General features: G+C 37.5%; 1 protein-coding gene across 2 annotated transcripts in view; it reads right to left on the bottom strand.

Moving 5' to 3' along the window:
* The window catches only part of ANAPC10 (anaphase promoting complex subunit 10), a 37156-nt gene that overhangs the window by 10553 nt on the left and 9275 nt on the right, over positions 1 to 17328 (bottom strand). For both annotated transcript variants that reach the window (XR_011337317.1, XM_069855305.1), the window contains exons 3-4: positions 16572 to 16662; positions 15800 to 15920 (exon numbers count right to left, since the gene is read on the bottom strand). Coding sequence is in view for 1 of the 2 variants with exons in the window: in XM_069855305.1 (XP_069711406.1) it covers positions 15800 to 15920; positions 16572 to 16662 (212 nt within the window). In the remaining variant the exon portion in view is untranslated. The remainder of the gene's footprint in view (positions 1 to 15799; positions 15921 to 16571; positions 16663 to 17328) is intronic.

The following is a 17328-nucleotide window of genomic DNA, read 5'->3' on the forward strand; positions in this document are numbered from 1 at the left end:
TACTTATTCTCCACCTGGAAGAGGACAAGTTGTTGTTTTGTAAAACAAAATCCACTGGAGTTAAGTGAAAGCATTTGTCCTGGCTCCACAGGAATGGCTTGTTTCTGAGGAAGCAGAGAATGAAAGAGGGTTTCATCTCCTAAAATCAAGGAATTTAATGACACTAAACCTACGTAAATAATCCCCAGATCCTGCAGAAGTATAGTATGTAAACAACTGAAACATTTTTGTACCTGGGTAAGGACTCAGTGGATGCAGATATTCAGTAAAGGGCAAAACCTGAGAAACTGTAACATTACTCAAGTTAGTTATAGCATGCCAGATTTCAATAAGCAAATGCAGAGTAACATTTCACAGGATACAGAGCAGATGTAATGCTCAGCTCCAGGAATATTTACTCATTGGAAACAAATGCAAGAGGCTGTTGTGAAAACTATTTGTGTATATTTAAAATGCAATGCAATGCCTCATCTAAGAAAGATCCCAAATTCATAAACATGTCATACTGGAGATATATTTTCATACGAATGAACTTTAAAAGAGAAGAAATAAGAGTATATCTGTCAGAGGTTCAGCTGGGTAGTTTTATATGAGCCAGTATACACTTTCATAAATTTGCAAAGCTGGACTCAGGACTGTTGGGCAATGGAAGCATTTAATTTTACACGTACACACAATCACTTTTGGTTTAACGTACTGGAACAAATGCAGTAAAGTTTTTACCTTTTGCTTATGCTTTCTTACAAATTCATATGTCAATGTGTTCGGGAAAAATGCAAGGCTATGCTTCTCAATCTAGATAAACTTTATTTCTTCACTTCTTTCTAGGAGTCAAAGATTCCTCAAGTCATCCTTCACGCAAAGAATGTACAGTTCAAAAAGAAATTCAGGTAGAGCTATGAAGTGTTTGATAAATGAAAACCTTCCTACAACAGCATGTCCACTACAAACAGCAGTCTGGAGTAGTCTTAACACTACACTCAGATTAAAGATTATCAGCTCCTCAACACAAACCGTATGACAAATCAATATAGGTACTAGAAGAAACATCACACACAAGTGACTTAATTGAAAACCAGCTTATCAGGAAGCCTACTAAGTCCTAAACCTAGAGCTACCATTGGATATCATCTCACTGTTGGAGACGTGAAGTCAGTAACAAGCTGATGGAATTGGACTACACAGATATATGACTTACTTGTACCTTAAAGTCCTGTGGGTACGTATGATCCTCTGTTTAATCCAATTCTGCTATGCAAGTAGATCTGTATCTCCTCATAACAGCCATAAAAAGCAGGAAGTCTAATAATTCCACAACAGAAGTTCTTGCCCCAGCAGCACTGGCTTTACCCAAACCTGTCCATTAAACATGGTTACTGCTGTAATCACAACAGAGACCTGGTCAAACAGAGGGCAGACTACTTGAAAATACTACTAAATTGTTTCCCCTGAAATGGAACCGCAACTCCACTCGGAACGACAGAAAAAAATATCTAACCTTACTAATTATCCTCAGCAACATTATCTTGCTAAGAAGTAACAAATGAATCCCAATGTAAGAGAAACAATTTAGGATTTTCTGCATTTCCTAGTAGAAATTACCTAAGAAATCCCTCATACACACAGTTCAGCGTGACTGCTGACAGACAGAAGGGGAATAAAGAAGCACAATACATATTATACTCTCATGGTTCACTCAAAGATTGTGACCGAGGACAGCATTCATCAAAAGCCTAAATAAAGACTGTTAACATTCCTTCAGTGTGAGACAAAACACCTCAGAATTCTTTCTGGAATAAAACAGGAGTGTAAGATAAACCTGGTTTATGAATTGGACGAAGGCAGCTGAAGAGCACAGGCCCCTAAGCCAGACACGTATGCTGCACTGTTACTCTTGTTCCACCCTCTCATGTGCTCCTGCATAAAACGGGAAAGTCCTGAGAAAGGTTTTTCAGATTCAAATGCATTTTCAGGTATCTTATGACAGGCTAAGACAGAACAGCCCTCAGAAAGAAACTAAACTAGAATCATAAAATAGTTAGAGTTGGAAGGAACCTCAAAGATCATCTAGCTCCAAACCCCCTGCCATGGGCAGGGACATCCCACCATATCAGGTTACCAAAGGCCTCATCCAACCTAGCCTTAAAAACTACGCTTCAGGTCTATGGAAACATTTTCATCCACTATAAAATGTGATTTTATCCTATTCCTTACTTCCTCCCACTGAATACTTAGGAAAGAATATGATGTAGATACCGTCTAAGTAGTGTTCTCAAAGCTCTTAGCAGGCACCTGATCCCTGACCAAAATATTACTTCAGCAACCAAGGGAGCAAGACCTACCTCTAGAAAGCACTATCATGCTGGAGGTGTTTAAGGCACAGGTGGACGAGGTGCTGAGGGGCATAGTTCAGTGTTTGATAGGAATGGTTGGACTCGATGATCCGGTGGGTCTCTTCCAACCTGGTTATTCTATGATTCTATGATGAAAGCTCTGAAGCAACTGCATCTGTTACTCAAGAAACCTGTATTTGGTTCTAGATATCTGTCACTTGCCAGGCAGCATTTCCTTCTGAACCTCAAGGATTGCTTAACTTGACACTTGAACAGCATTCCTCTCCATAACTACTTAATGACACTGAATAATCACATTTTTCCACTACACTGTTAAGCTTCAGGAAAATAAAAAGAAAGATTGTAATGATAAAACCCCCTTATATACCTATGTGAAATACATTTGTTTTACCTGAAGAAAAAGTGTCTTTTCAGTTCAAGAGATACAGAGTAAGTTCTTACTAGTGCTTATGCATGCTAACACTATCTGTGAATACATGCCAATTTTTGGTTGATCATTTCTGTGCTAGCCTGACATAAAGCACGACACACCCACAGCATTTTATGGATTTGTTTGGGGGCTTTGGTTTGGGTTGTTTGTTTGTTTTTTTTTAAATCTTACTTAGCAGCTGTTAACTTGGCTACAGGGCAATGACTACTAAAATACTTAAATCTGAATTTGTACTGGTGCAAATAAAGATACTTACAACGTGGAAGCCACACACAGGCCAGAAAATAATAAGTCACAGACCAATTGGCTCCTAATTTCTTCTACATTGGGGACACTTCCTCCCCTGACCCCACTGCTAAACTGTTAAAGAACAGCGGTTAAGATAGTCACAGGATGTTCCCAGCTACTCTTTCCTACAAGTTAAGTGAAACAGAAAATAAGTCGTGGTGCACAAGATGACCAGCACCAGTAGAAATGACAGCACAAGACATTCTTAGGGGTCTTAGAAAGTTCCCATTCCTTTTATAACTTTCCTTATGCTTAACCCAAATTAAATGCAAAATGCTGCCTTTCTTCTTTGAAGGATTCTAATATTGCATTAGTAGTAGCACCCAGAAGGAGGAGGATCAATCTTTGGTTTGACCTTCGGCACTTCTCGCTGTCTGAAGTTATGTGGTACTCCCTCTAAGGATGACTTTCCACAATTAAGTCTGTGAAGATGGCCAGGTAAATCAAAATCAATTATTTATAATTCACTGACTTTATCTTCCCAATCCTGATTCAGATTGTGGGGAAAAAAAATAGCTAAAATGCCACTGCAGGGTATTTCCAACTCCCTAGCAACTTCTGCAGAAAGAAAAAAGCAGGAGTGAGAAACATCTTACTATTGTCTTTGACACAGAAGAACTCTGTTTTAAATCTTACAAGAAAGATGCTGGTGTTCAATATTGGACTCCTGTGATGTTCTTTCACATACATGATACAAAGCCAGAACAGATAACTTGGGATTTCTCAGGTCTTCAAGTGATAGGACAAGAGGAAATTGTCTAAAGTTGCATGAGGGGACTTGGTATTAGTAAGTATTACTTAACAAATGTGTTGTCAAACACTGGAAGAGGCTGAGTCACCATCCCTGCAGGTATTTTAAGGACACATAGATGAGGTGCTTAGGAACATGGTTTAGTGGTGGGCTTGGAAATGTTAGGTTTGTAGTTGGACTGGATGATCTTAAAGGTCTTTTCCAAAGGTCTATGGTTGCAGAACGCGGAAGGGCAGAAGAAAAAGAAGAGTCCTCTATTTAGCAATTTCCATGCAGTATGTGGGGCCCTTTACTACAGAAAAACACCATTTCCCTTTCAAACACAGGTCTGCCAACATTGGAAAGTATTTCTTCAAGACCTTCTTCCTAGAAGAGCCCCTTGTTCCACACAGTTTCTTCAATGGTATCTAACTTCTTGCTCTGCTAAATAACTGGTAAAGTCAGGTGTCTGGATTCCTCCCAGGATACTCATCATAACCTCTACACTCCCCCAGAAGCCAATCAATGTCACAGCAGGCAAGCAAAGAAAGGAAAGATTTTCCAAGTCTGAGCCAAGGAAAGCTGAAGTCTTATATGACCAAAAGCCTCTTCAAACATCCAAGAAAAAAAACTTAACTGACAATCCAGAGCAATTTGCCCTCAGGGATACAGGCAACTAAAATTGTTACCAGAAGCTTCCCCTCAAATCTTTACAAGCAAGGAAAACTAGAAGAGATGCATGGCATTGTTACAGCAATTAACATTGCACGGAAATTCAGTGTGCACGCACAGCCCTTGTCAATCAAAGAAAAAAAAAAAACCATGCCCAAACAACCTGTTAACGTAATTTTTGCAATGGATTGTAGCTCCTCTGTTCACAAGACATTATAAACACAGTAATATGAACTCATAAGTAATTTGCTGTTTAACAAAGAAGAACACCTGAGTGGAAAGGCATCATGCTTTAATCTGAAAAAGAAATTAAGATAACCTATACCTAAGAACTAGTCCACTACCATATTGGTAACAATAAAAGAAACAGACACTTTTGCAATTATTTTGGTGTAGGAAGTGGGCAGGTATGCAATTCTGTGGTCATATGACATGATCTTAACCACAGTTGAAGAGGGCAGGAACAACAAAAAAACCACAAACCACAAGTGAAGTCAGTCTAATTTTTTTTTAGACAGATAGTGAAAAGAATAATTTCTATACTGGCAAGCATACACTGACATCATTTGCCACTGGCAATTATACTAGCACAAGGACTTCAGCAGTGTTTATGCAGTCAGACAAATAGATAATTATCTTAAGTATCAAGGTGAGCTATCACACTTTACCTAGCTTGAACCTTATAATCTGGCTTAGAATCACTTCCTTTTCTCTTAACAGTTATGAACCCAGCAAAAGACTAGAAACTGTAATCATCTGTCCCTGCATTACCCAGTTTGCCTACCAGAGTCTCCAACAATATGCCCAAGTGCAGAGAGATTAAAAACGAACAAGAAAAAAGATGTTGTTACACGCTACAGCCTGCAAGTGAATACTATAACACATTTTGTAACCTACAGTTACAAAGAATTCTGGTGAACTGCAAGAGGTGATTTGATTGAGCACCACAAAGGCATTCTAGATGAGCCAGCACACCAAAACCCTCTATAAGTTATAATGCTGGATGTGCTTGTGCTGTTTTAAAATGTCAACTACACAGGATGTTTGCATTAAAAAAGGGAGAGGGTGTCAGGGGGTGGCAGAAGGAAGGGAAGAGGTTAAAATATCGAAGTAGAGAAACCAAGTATTTGAGTCTCTTCTGTCATGCTTTCATTTCCCCTTCAACCACTCACCTTATCCCTCACTCCCACCTTCAGCCTTCAAGCAAAATACTTAAAGGAAAAGCATCAGGCTCTTTCTTGATATGGTTCTCACACTGCTAAACTCAAATCTCTGCTCACTTCTCTTCTGAGGCACTAACGATTATGTGCAAAAAGTATCTAGCAAGCCTAAATTGGAAAACTGTAACTAGAAATCCCTATAAACTCTGAAAAACCATTGACCAACAAATATCCCAGTGCACTCTGCAGACACAGAACCTTTATTCCAACAGGAACTTTTACTGAAAGATGATGTGTGAACAGCAGACACTGATGTTCACACAAGCACACTACATACAACCCAGCAGGCAATTCTGCAGGTTTTTCTGGATTATGCCCTGGAGGTGCTGGCACAATGGAATTTCAGTACCATAATTGCTTATTTCTCTGTGTGCCAGCCTCTGAAATAACAGGTAAAAAAAAAACCCCACACATAAAACAAACATTCTCTTTTTTTAAATTACAGGAATCACCAAATAAAATGTTTTTAATTCTCTAGTTCAAACGATGTAATTTATAACCATGACACAAATAGAGAAGAAGCACAAAAGAAGGGAAAATACAGAAATAACATAACGTTCCCAAGGTTCAGTTTACAAGGACCTCACACAAAGTTTTTTTTTTTTTTTGCAACTCTTACTAGAAACAGTATTATTTGCTAAAAACGCAGTAGCTGCCAAAAGCTATGATCCATCTAAAGCAAACATGTTTAAGATGGAAATAGAGTGTTAATGCTGAAGAAAGACAGAATTGAGTATGCAAGTTTTCTTTTAAAAGTGTTGAAGCAACTGCAGTGCAGCATTAAGTTTGTTTTTCATCTTTCTGAGCAAAAATTGATTGCATTTGCGGATAAGCACCTAAATTAGAGACAAGTACATTAAGACAATAACAGAAGTAATCAAATTTCAAGCTTTCTAATTAAACCTCTTTTTCCTGCAGAAGGTTATTGGGAATTCAACACTAGCCTTGGTTCACATGATAGAACAATGGGAAAATTTTCCGAATGGTTGAACACTAACCCTGACAAGTGTGGAGAGCCAACTACAATACATTATATGGTAGCATAACCTGCCACCCACGTTGCTGAGAGAACAGCTTTCAAACACATGCACCGAGCTGTAAAACCACAAAATCCCTTATTACACATTGTCCCTTACTTAAGGTGAAACGCACTATCCCCCCCCCACCCCTTTTACAAATCTTGGTGCTTTTTTAAAAACTTCATCTCTGAAGTTTATTTAGCAGCCAACTAGACTGTTTTTCAGACCTTATTTTCCAAATGTCATTTTTCCTGTTTTGTTTTCTATCCAAAATAAAAATCATGTTTTTATAGTACACAGTGAAGCCTATTATGTCTTTCACTGTTGCTTTTTTTTTTTAACGCTACTTCCACCTGTGTGACATTATCCAACCTTCTAAAAGGAAATATCTGATATATGACTAATTCAGTTGTGAATACTTATTTCTGGAGTAAAGTATTTTCCTTTTTTTAATAAGCAGTTACATGACTCATCACTGGTAAAATAAAAAAAAAAGTGGTTTCGTCATGCTTTTGATTGAAAGACCAGATATTCGGTTCTTTACTGTGATTCTATTCATTATTATGCAATTTGAACATATTTAAAAAGATAAACTGCCAGAGTATGTGCAGTTATAGACACTGGCATTCACGTAAGTCAACCACTGCTGTAGAATGACAAACATACTCCACCCTCATTACAACATGCTGTGGTTACTCGCCAAACATCTTTGCCTTCTCTGAAAAGTGTGCATGATAACAAAAGCAGACCAACAAAGCAAATACAAGGGGACCCGAGATGTGGTAGAAGTAACAGCAGTTGTTAGAAAACGTAACTCTGAATACAGAAAGTAAAGTAGTAAAATGATTTTAGGAACGCGCATAACCTCATGCTATGAAAAAAGATCACTGAAAAAATGCTGGTATATAAAACTTAGCTAATCGTTCCCCCTCTCCCACCCCCACCACATGTCTGCTGCTTGAATCATTGCATTCCAAGATAGTTAGAGGACATACACAGTTTCTTCAGGGGTTTTCAGTTGCAACTTTGCTGGCAATGGGAATTTTATTTGCAAGTGTTTCTATTCTACTGACAAGGTCAATTAGTCCAACGAACTATTGGTTGTTCTCTCTGATAGCTCAGTGTATTTATTCAAGCAAGCACTTTTATAACCCACAATTGAATGCAGACAGTTACCCTTGTAAACACGACTGTCCACAGGGATTTTCACTATATTTTGGGCATGTAAAAAAATACATGCTTTTCTGCTCTCAGCCTGATAGCACATAAGCGTGATTACAGCTTGAATTTCAGAGAGCAAAGGGCAAGGGTGCTACTGTTTTAAATATATGATCCGCTGTACCTAAATACACATATTTGGACCAATTCCTAGGAGCTAAAGAACACAGACATTTGCTTAATCTCTCTAGGAGCTGTAAAAATTTGATAATGCTATCAAAGAGATCAGCATCTGTACCCTAACCAGGCATAAAAAAGAAAAAGACATGGTTTAAAAGAAACAAAGATGCTATATGTAGCACTAAGGGTTAAAGGCTACATAAAATGCTTTCACAAAAGCTAGAAAGGGGAGGTGGGGGTGGAAATCAGCCTCAGAAGTTTGTAGTTAAAAAAAAGAAAAGAGTTTGTTGGTTTAGTTTTGTTTGGTTTTTTGTTTTTGGGGTTTTTTTTTAAAGAGTATTATTCCACAGCTCTAGCGAGAATTTTTGCAGGTCAGCAACACAGCCATGCCCTTGACAAAACATGAGACTAGGATAAATTACAGACTACTCTTAAAGAGCTTCTAAAACACACATGTACTCCTTTCACCCTTGACAAATCTTCTTGCAAAGAAGAGATTCTTCATTTTTACTTATTAGGAATGGTAAAGGCAAGAATCTATTAGTATACTCCTCTTCATTCAAGTCTTCCATGAAGAAATCCTTCAAGGATATAAAGAAGGAAAGAAACTATCATGGAAAGCCAGCAGTCTTTCTTGGTCGTACTCTACCACTTTGGGTATTACATAGATACTAAAAAAACTAAAAAGTCTGAAACATCTGGGAAGTCTGTAGCACAGGAGACAGAGATAATCAAAAAGGAAATATTGATTCCATAACGCAAAAAACTTGGTGAACAACACAGAAGTATACACAGCATATTAAATCTCTAATAGCTATTAATCAATATTAAAGCACCACTGAAAACAGCTTTTCTGAGAAGTGTTACCAAGAAAAGTTGAGTCAGTATACAAATAGAAATAATAGGTTTTAAGACGTGTCCTTTATTTTGGCTTAAATGAAGAGGAAACTTCATACATAAGCATGCACAGTGTTTTACGTTGGTTTTGTCGTTTGGGGTTTTTTTTAGGTAGGTGTCAATTACACCAGTGTAAATGAGGCAATTCTAGACAGAACTAATTCACCTGAATCAACATGTCAAGCATTCACAATCTTGTACCAATGAACATCACAATTACAAGTTTCAGTCATTCAGGTGTAAACTGGACACAGCCCAATGTGGACTTTGACTTTGAATATTGGTTCAATAGCATAGATCACCTACAAACACTACAAACGATTCACTTAATACTGTTGTAGAACTGTAGTAGTGTTATCATCCTACATACTTCATAAGAGCGCCAGAGACCATGCTCAAATAAATTTGTAGTTGGTGTCCAACACTATTCCATACTTGCTCTAAGGCCACAACTCTATCCCTGCTTTTTTAAAAATTACTAATATAAGAAGCTTAAGTATTTGGCGCTCTCCCTCTCACACGCAGGGCGCTCCCTGCAACCTGCTCCTCTCCATCAAAGAAAGGACTGGAATTTACTTATATTATCATAATTAGAATAGACTAGTGGAGTCTTGCATGAAAGCCTATGAAAATTTCCCCCACCACAGTGGAGAATAGGTTCCCTGTATTAATAACACACTTTTTTCCTATCTGAAGTTTTAAGCCAGAAAGATTTTCTACAGACTATGTAAAGTACAAGCTTTCTAAGAAATCTCTTCAAACCCTCCTACTACGACTTCATGCACAGAAAGAGAGATGAAACAGTGTAACCAAACACGCGCTACAAAACAGGTTATTACACAGCCTAACATAAATGATGTGTCAAATTGATTAGCAAGTTATCTTCCCTTTTCTCACTGGCAGTGGAAAGAGAACTTCTCTCACTTCCATATGACAGTTCACACACATTTTCTCATTCCTTTTCATGGTGGAACTTAGATCAAATAATCACAAAAAAGGTTATAATTCCACATATATGTAGAATTTCATGCTTCAATCAGTTCCTAGCTTTTATATACCTCAGCTACCCTGAGGAAAGCTCCGTACTTCATCGATTTCCTGCCTTCCATGGAGTGGTTGCCACTTTTTCACATGGCTTTTACTCAGCTTCAGAAGGTAAAGTCAGACTGACAGTGTTAAAAATACAGCATGCACCTCTTTAATGTACCCTTGCCTAATTGAGGCTCTTTGTGGCAAAAAAAGTTCCTTCACACATTCGTTTTTGAAAGCTGGCATAAAAACCAGGAAAAATATCTTTTTGCATGCAGCACATGTCAGAGCATAAAAATAATGTTTACTTTTCCTCTTGTTTCTCAAAGATGCAACAGAAAAGATGTTTATTTCTCTTTAAATATCATTTCAGAGCAAGTTAAAATAAAAATGTTTAATTTCACAATCTGTAGATCAAGCCAGTCTTCCATTCTTCAGAATTCTGCTAGTTCTAATGTGGATTCTATGACTATTTCAATATTTCATATTTCATGATTGCATAGTAAGCTCTGCTCCAACGTATTACAAATCCCAAGGTATAAAAAAAGCAGGAAACGTAACAGCAAGATAACTATCAAAATGAACAAGCTTATGTGATGACCTCATGTGCAGAGCATCCTAGAGACAGACAAGAAAGATTACAATTTGAAATCCTACAGAACTAAAGTTTACACTGTCTTTTCTGAGCATCACAGAATCACAGAATAACCAGGCTGGAAGAGACCCACCGGATCATCGAATCCAACCGTTCCTATCAAACACTAAAGCATATCCCTCAGCACCTCGTCCACCCGTGCCTTAAACATCTCCGGTGCAGCTTGCAGAAAGCAGACTAAGTATTTTCAATTGACATCCTGAACCCAAGGAATAAGTAAGGGTCAGAAGTGCATCTGTTCTTATATGGAAGAAAGAACACAGAGGAACGATTTCTAACCAAAGTACCTGTAGCCTAGGAATCTAAATAAAGCAGTAATAACTCAGTAAATGCACCTTATAGACATTTGATCAGAGACTCAGAAGTAGTACATTTTCTTGATTCATTAGCTTGCAACAGCCTTAGGACAAGTTAGCTTTTTCCTTGTTACTCAGAGTCTAAGCTTATTTCACACACAGAAAACAGGTTAAGATCGTTGGCTGTTGAATTTCAGAAAACGGCTGGCGAAATCCAGCCTCTTCACTACAATCACTGGACACTGTAGGACTAAAAAGGTTACAATGGAGTCAGAGCTGCTTAACTACCTCTCAGAAAAGCCCCCCACTGTGGGCACTCCTCTGGTTGACAATTCCCTGGGTTGCAGAAGCGAGGAGGTGGCCCTGTCCGTGGTGCTTGGTCACAAACCCACACCTCCAGCGAGGCTGCTGGGCTTGCACACCTCTGGAGGACCTGCTTACAAAACACCAAGCAAGAAAAGGGCTAGAAAACAAACTGAAAACAACATAGACAGCAACTCCACAAAGACAACAAAACCTGACACAAAGCTCTCGCACTTGTTGCCAGTAAAGGCATATTATGGTAACACAGCTTTCAAAGCCTTCAAAGTCAACTTCAGAACCTAGTCCTGTTGAAAAAGTCAAGTAGGCTTTTGTCCCAGGGGGAAGGAACACAGCAGTTGAGTTAAAGCAGGCCTCTTAGTATCACTCACTGATGATACATAGGACCTCCAGTGACAAAGTGGCCTTCTCCTATATAAGGGGTATCCATTGCTGCCCAGGGATAAAGCATTGCATACCTATAAAGGTGGTTGAGCAGGGGAATTATCCTGTTCCAGCAGTGTTGCTTCAGACTGTATGGCTTCTGACAGAAGCCAAGAGCAAACACGTTGCTTAACTAGGCTACACAAAGCTATGATGCTGTCTGTTTACAGATTTGCACTACATCCACAGCCAGAGGCTTCCCCCCTCCCAACTCCCTTCAGTGGGGTATTTGTGATAATTTCCTTTTAGGCCTGAACATAATACATCTTAACTGCCATATAGATTATTACTACCCTTGAGCAATTTGATAAGCCACATAGACATTGCAATGCCAGGCACTAGCAACCATTCCATCCTATCACACAGCTTGCTAGTTTCTCTGAACTACATCAGCAGCTAAATGAAAACCATGTTATACCCCAAACCAAAAAATCAAAGGAAAGTCCAAAACGTGTGCTAGAAGAAGTGACTCCTACGGGAATAGGAAGGCAAGTACACCTGTCCAGTTTCATCCTACCTAGTTACAGCCAAGCCACATACGCCACATTCTGTTACTGAGCCCTCTACAGTGCACAGCTGAATAGAAGACACTGCCACTTTCAGGAGGGGTTCTGCCTCTTAAAGCAACTTTAATTTTGGGACTAAACACCAGCGGGCTTCTCAGGCAAGAACTAAAGCAAGAAGTGAGTAACTATTTTCAGAAAGTCTGACCCACACCTTCCCAGAGTGTCTTTTACATTCCGAGATGTAGAATTGGCTAATAAAAGAGTTCACAGGTGTCTTGCTTTGCTGTGTAAAGTCCCTACATTACAGGCTGACAGCAGAAGCCACTGAAACTTAGTAGGCAAATATAACCTGAAATCCTACCTGCACTTAACATCATAACACTTAATCTTTTTATTGCAAGATGAACTGCTGATGACCTAAATGTCTTGGAGACATACAAAGGCAACAAGCAGGTGAGCATTATTTGAAGAGAACAGTGATCTCTCGCAGCCAAAGTTTCACTCACATTCTTTGTAGTGGGTTATTTTCATATCACAAGAAGGTGTAATAACTTAAATCGCATACTGCAGAGTCTGGATGCTGTTCTGAAAATGCCTCTATAGACTATCTTGTCATTCCACAATGAACCATTATGTGGGAGAACTCAGACTGAAAATAAGAAAAATATTTGCTCTCCAAGCTTGACGGATGTGATAAAAAGGCACTTAAGTCAGAGAGGATTAACTGCACACATCTTAACTGTAGTTCCTCCAGCTGACCAAGGAAATAATACTGCTAGGTTACAACAGCTGTTGCCAACCATAGGATGGGGGTACAAATGACTTGTTTCTCAGAGGTTCCAAAAAAGACATGCCTACATACCAGACCACAAACTAAAGCTAATCTTATACTAGTGATAAAACCTAGTCTAACAGCACATTGTATTATTTTGAAAATCAGACGCGTTGAAAAAACACATGGAGGCATCATAAGACTTTCATTGGACACTATAAGCTGGGCAAGCATCCACAGAAAGATATAAAATTATTTAGCTGGATTTTCCACCCAGTTAATCAGTGCTGAAGCCAATGGAATCATTGTATAATTAAGCAGATTTCTCTAAAGAGCTCATAACCGTTCACTCTGCTTTAATAACCTCCCTATGTGTCAAAGAAGGTGAAGAAAACAGTTTCAGGACTGAAGAAAACTTTAAAAAGCATATTCTGAAGGCCAAGCAGTTTATAAAATGCTAAATATTACTATAAATTTTCATATTACAGTGGTGACAAAGTTAGACACTAGTATTCTACAGCATCAAAGTATTCTATCTCAACAGTAAGCAGATTGACCATTATTTTAATCTCAGTTTTGAAGTTAAAAAAGCATATGAGCATGTGGTATGCATAAGAATTACTGCCTTCACACAACATACTGCAGTCATATTTGTATACTATAAAATATATAAGTATATTGTCTAATTTAGAAGTGTCTTTGTAAACTAAACATATTATGTATAAAATCCTGTGGTTAGCATAAAGAAAACTAAAGAAATACTGCCTGAGAAACAGCAGAAAACTTGTATGCTCATTAAACATTTGGTTGTTTCTATAGATCTTTAATAATGCATAGACACTCACAAAAGTGGAAGCTTACCACTGTATAAAAAACTTAAGGTATTACAATTATACGTATATAACATTATTATAAAAGGATAATCACTTACTTATTGGAGGAGTAGACTACAAACACCAAACCAAACTCATAATTAAGGACAAGATTGACATCTAGTGGACACTCAGAAAACAGACCCATAGCCTAACGCAAGGAAAAGATCAGTGGCTGTTACTGCTATGAAACGTTAAACTCCTGAATTGCTACGATGCAGTTAAGATTAGAAGACAGGATTTGCAGCTGATGAAAGTCAAAGAAATGTCATAATTCATTCTTTCAAAATACTTAAGAACAAAAAAAAAAGAGTCAATATTCCTCAATTTAATATTTAGGATAAAACTCTACGTCAAAACTTAAGAGAACATAAGAAACAACTGGAGGGACATAGATGGATAACAGTGCCAACATACTATAAAAGAGGGATACATGTTTACTACACTTTCTATTCCCACTGTTTCTAAAATCTTCTACTTAAAAGTTACTCTGGTGGGGACTTCAAACACTAAAAAACCAAACCGAAAACGATAAAAATCCCTAAAGTAAAAATTCAAACCACCATTTAGCACCTCGTTTTCCCCTTCATTTCAATCCTCCTGTTATTGTATAATACCACCCACTATATATATATATATATAAAACTATATATATATATATATATATAACTATATATATATATAACGGAAGTACTCTTCCCAATACATTAGCCAGTAGTTGCTGAGTTGCAGAGAAGAGGAAATCTGAAACATGAGGCTACTCTAACTCAAAATTAGCAAAAGTACCTGCGCAGGAATAACCTGATTAGTTTACAGTGTGGACTTCTAGAAAACACATGGATTACTTTATACCTGCCTTTACTATTTACCAAAAGGCTTGTAAAAGTAAGCAGTTATAGCAATTCAAATCTGACCTGAAAAAAAATGTTTTTCTGGCTAGAAGCATCACCATGAAAAAACACTGGTTTGACTTTTACACTTCTGTAAATAAAACCATTAACAAAATTACAAATCTATGTTCCAGTTGTAGTCTTCCATGTTTACAGAAATGGAAATCGGATTTTGCATCATATTGTTAAAACCAAAAATACTGCATCCATTCCAAAAATTCTACATCAGAGCTTCTGCCCAGTATGAAAAAGACATTACAAAAGATTAGAAGCTATATTCAAAAGTAAAACAGCATTTTTTAACACAGTGATTGTTATTTACATTACATTTCCAACTTAAATGCATATTCTTGCTTGCTTTGTATATGGTTTTGTAAAAGTTAGTGCTACAACTGCCTTAGGTCTCGCTGTCAGTAATGACTAGAGTAACCTACTAGCAAATACATAACAGATTCTCTAACCAGCAGAATACAAAGAAACCTTCACATAACTGACAATCAGGCTTTGTGGCTTAATTACTTTTTGCCAGGGTCTCGAAGTGAGTTTTGAATCAGATGCCATCAAAATGAAATCCAGACTCTGAAGTTATATATACATATATACCCACCATACACAGCCATAAATACAACCTGTACTTTTAAAATTCTGATTCTTGGTGAGAATTCAACAGTTGAGCAACCCTTTCATGAAAACCTGAATTCATTTTTTTAAAGTCTAAAAATACAAGTATTTAAAAGCTAAGCCTCCCTTTTGATGCATGCAATGCATAGGGTTTGCAGATACTTTAAGCGAGAGCAAAGTTTAACCAATTCTAAACAGACTCGTTCTGGAAAACTCCCACTCTATTATATTACAGGATCTGTATACCAAGTCTGTTATAACCATGTTGGAATAGAAGCCTTATAGAAACAAAAACCAGCCTAGTAAGCTTACAAAATAAAAACGAAAAATAAACATTGAAATTAACCCAGCCATTTTCCCCATCCAAGCACAATACCATATTTTACTTCCAAAATTTTTTACTACATCAGACACCCTAATGAGAACGGACTACTTGAAGATAGAAAGCAAAGCATCGATGACCTACCCGGATTTCCTGGAGATTATGAAAATTATTTCCTACTCTCACAGAGATTTTGCTCGGAGTGTAACTTTCATCAGACTTATAGTCTGCATAAATACACAGCGTCTTCACTGTTGTTTTTCTTCTGCAAGAAGCAACAGAAGTGACATAAGCATCATAAAGAAAAACATTCAGGATGAGTTTGTTCAGAGTTTTTAATTACTAAAACTTAATACAAACATGTCTGCTGATTTATAAGAATGCTGCTGTTAAAGCAACTAGGTGTTTTTTCCACATTAATTTAATGCAAATAACAGTTGATTTTCACTGTTCTCCGCCTGCCTTCAGAAGTGTTAGTATACCAAGAAATACACCAGAAGGCCAAGAAGCCAAATAAGCACTTATATGCTATGAAGCATATGTTTAGCTTCTCAAATATGGGTTCTATTACCATAACAAAGCATTCTCCAGAAAGCTAATAAAAAAGGTAACAAACACCCAACCTCATCTTAAGATTTTCATTAAAGAAAAGGGACTGAAAGCATCCTACACAGAACAGAAAGTCAGGACAAAAGTGACATACTACTAAGCATTCCTTATTGTTGCTTATTTAGGCATTTAGTAGCCATAACATCTGAAAAATCTCATTTTTATAAGTGCTATCTGACTTCTTACCAGTTGGGTAACAGGATTAACTCCGAAGTCTTTGCACTTCCCAAATCCCTGTCCTGGTGAACAGTAATCAATGCAAAGTTATACAAAAATACCCTAACCCATACAGAGTAATTTTTAATACCTAAATTGGATGTTCACCAAATGAGGCTGAGATCCATCTGACTGCCAGTAGGTTTCTAGATTATCATCTCGTAACTGATCCACTCCAAATCCTAAGAAAAAGAAAATGTTACAGTCTTGGAATATTCAATTTCCATGATACAGACATCATAGACACAGCTTTCGATCGGCTGTTACAAACTCAACTATGTATCCTAAGTTATAACATGTAAGGAAATACTTCTAGATATCCAAACTGCACCTATGCTTTCCTGACAAAAAATGAAACAGGAATCTATCAGTCAAAGCTCAGTACTCAAGTGTCTATACATATTTATGTCCTACTGAAGTCTACTGGGTTTGAAACCATTCAACACTTTCCGGAATTTCAAATGGTTAAGTAATAACTCACACAAACTGCAAGAGCAATACTTAATGTTAGGCTTCTCTAACCGCTGAACTATTGGAAGATCATCAGCAGAGAACACTTGGGTATTATAAAATTTTAGCCAAATGCAACATTTTCTTATCATGTAGTCTCCTGAAACGTGTTTTTTCCAAGCCAATAACTAAAACAAGCAATAGGTGCCAAAACTGATATTCCTGAAAGTTAATCTGGTCACATTTAAAGAAACAATTCCAAATCTTTACTTCTGCATTTCCTCATTATCTCTCCTTTTACTAATCACATCCTTTCATTGATTGCCCACACTAACTGTAGTTTTAATTCAGCAGGTAAAGTTTAATCTGCAATAAATAATTATCTTCACTGTTTGAAG

Source organism: Phaenicophaeus curvirostris, chromosome 4 (genome assembly GCF_032191515.1).
Source record: "Phaenicophaeus curvirostris isolate KB17595 chromosome 4, BPBGC_Pcur_1.0, whole genome shotgun sequence".
Classification (NCBI taxonomy): domain Eukaryota; kingdom Metazoa; phylum Chordata; class Aves; order Cuculiformes; family Cuculidae; genus Phaenicophaeus; species Phaenicophaeus curvirostris.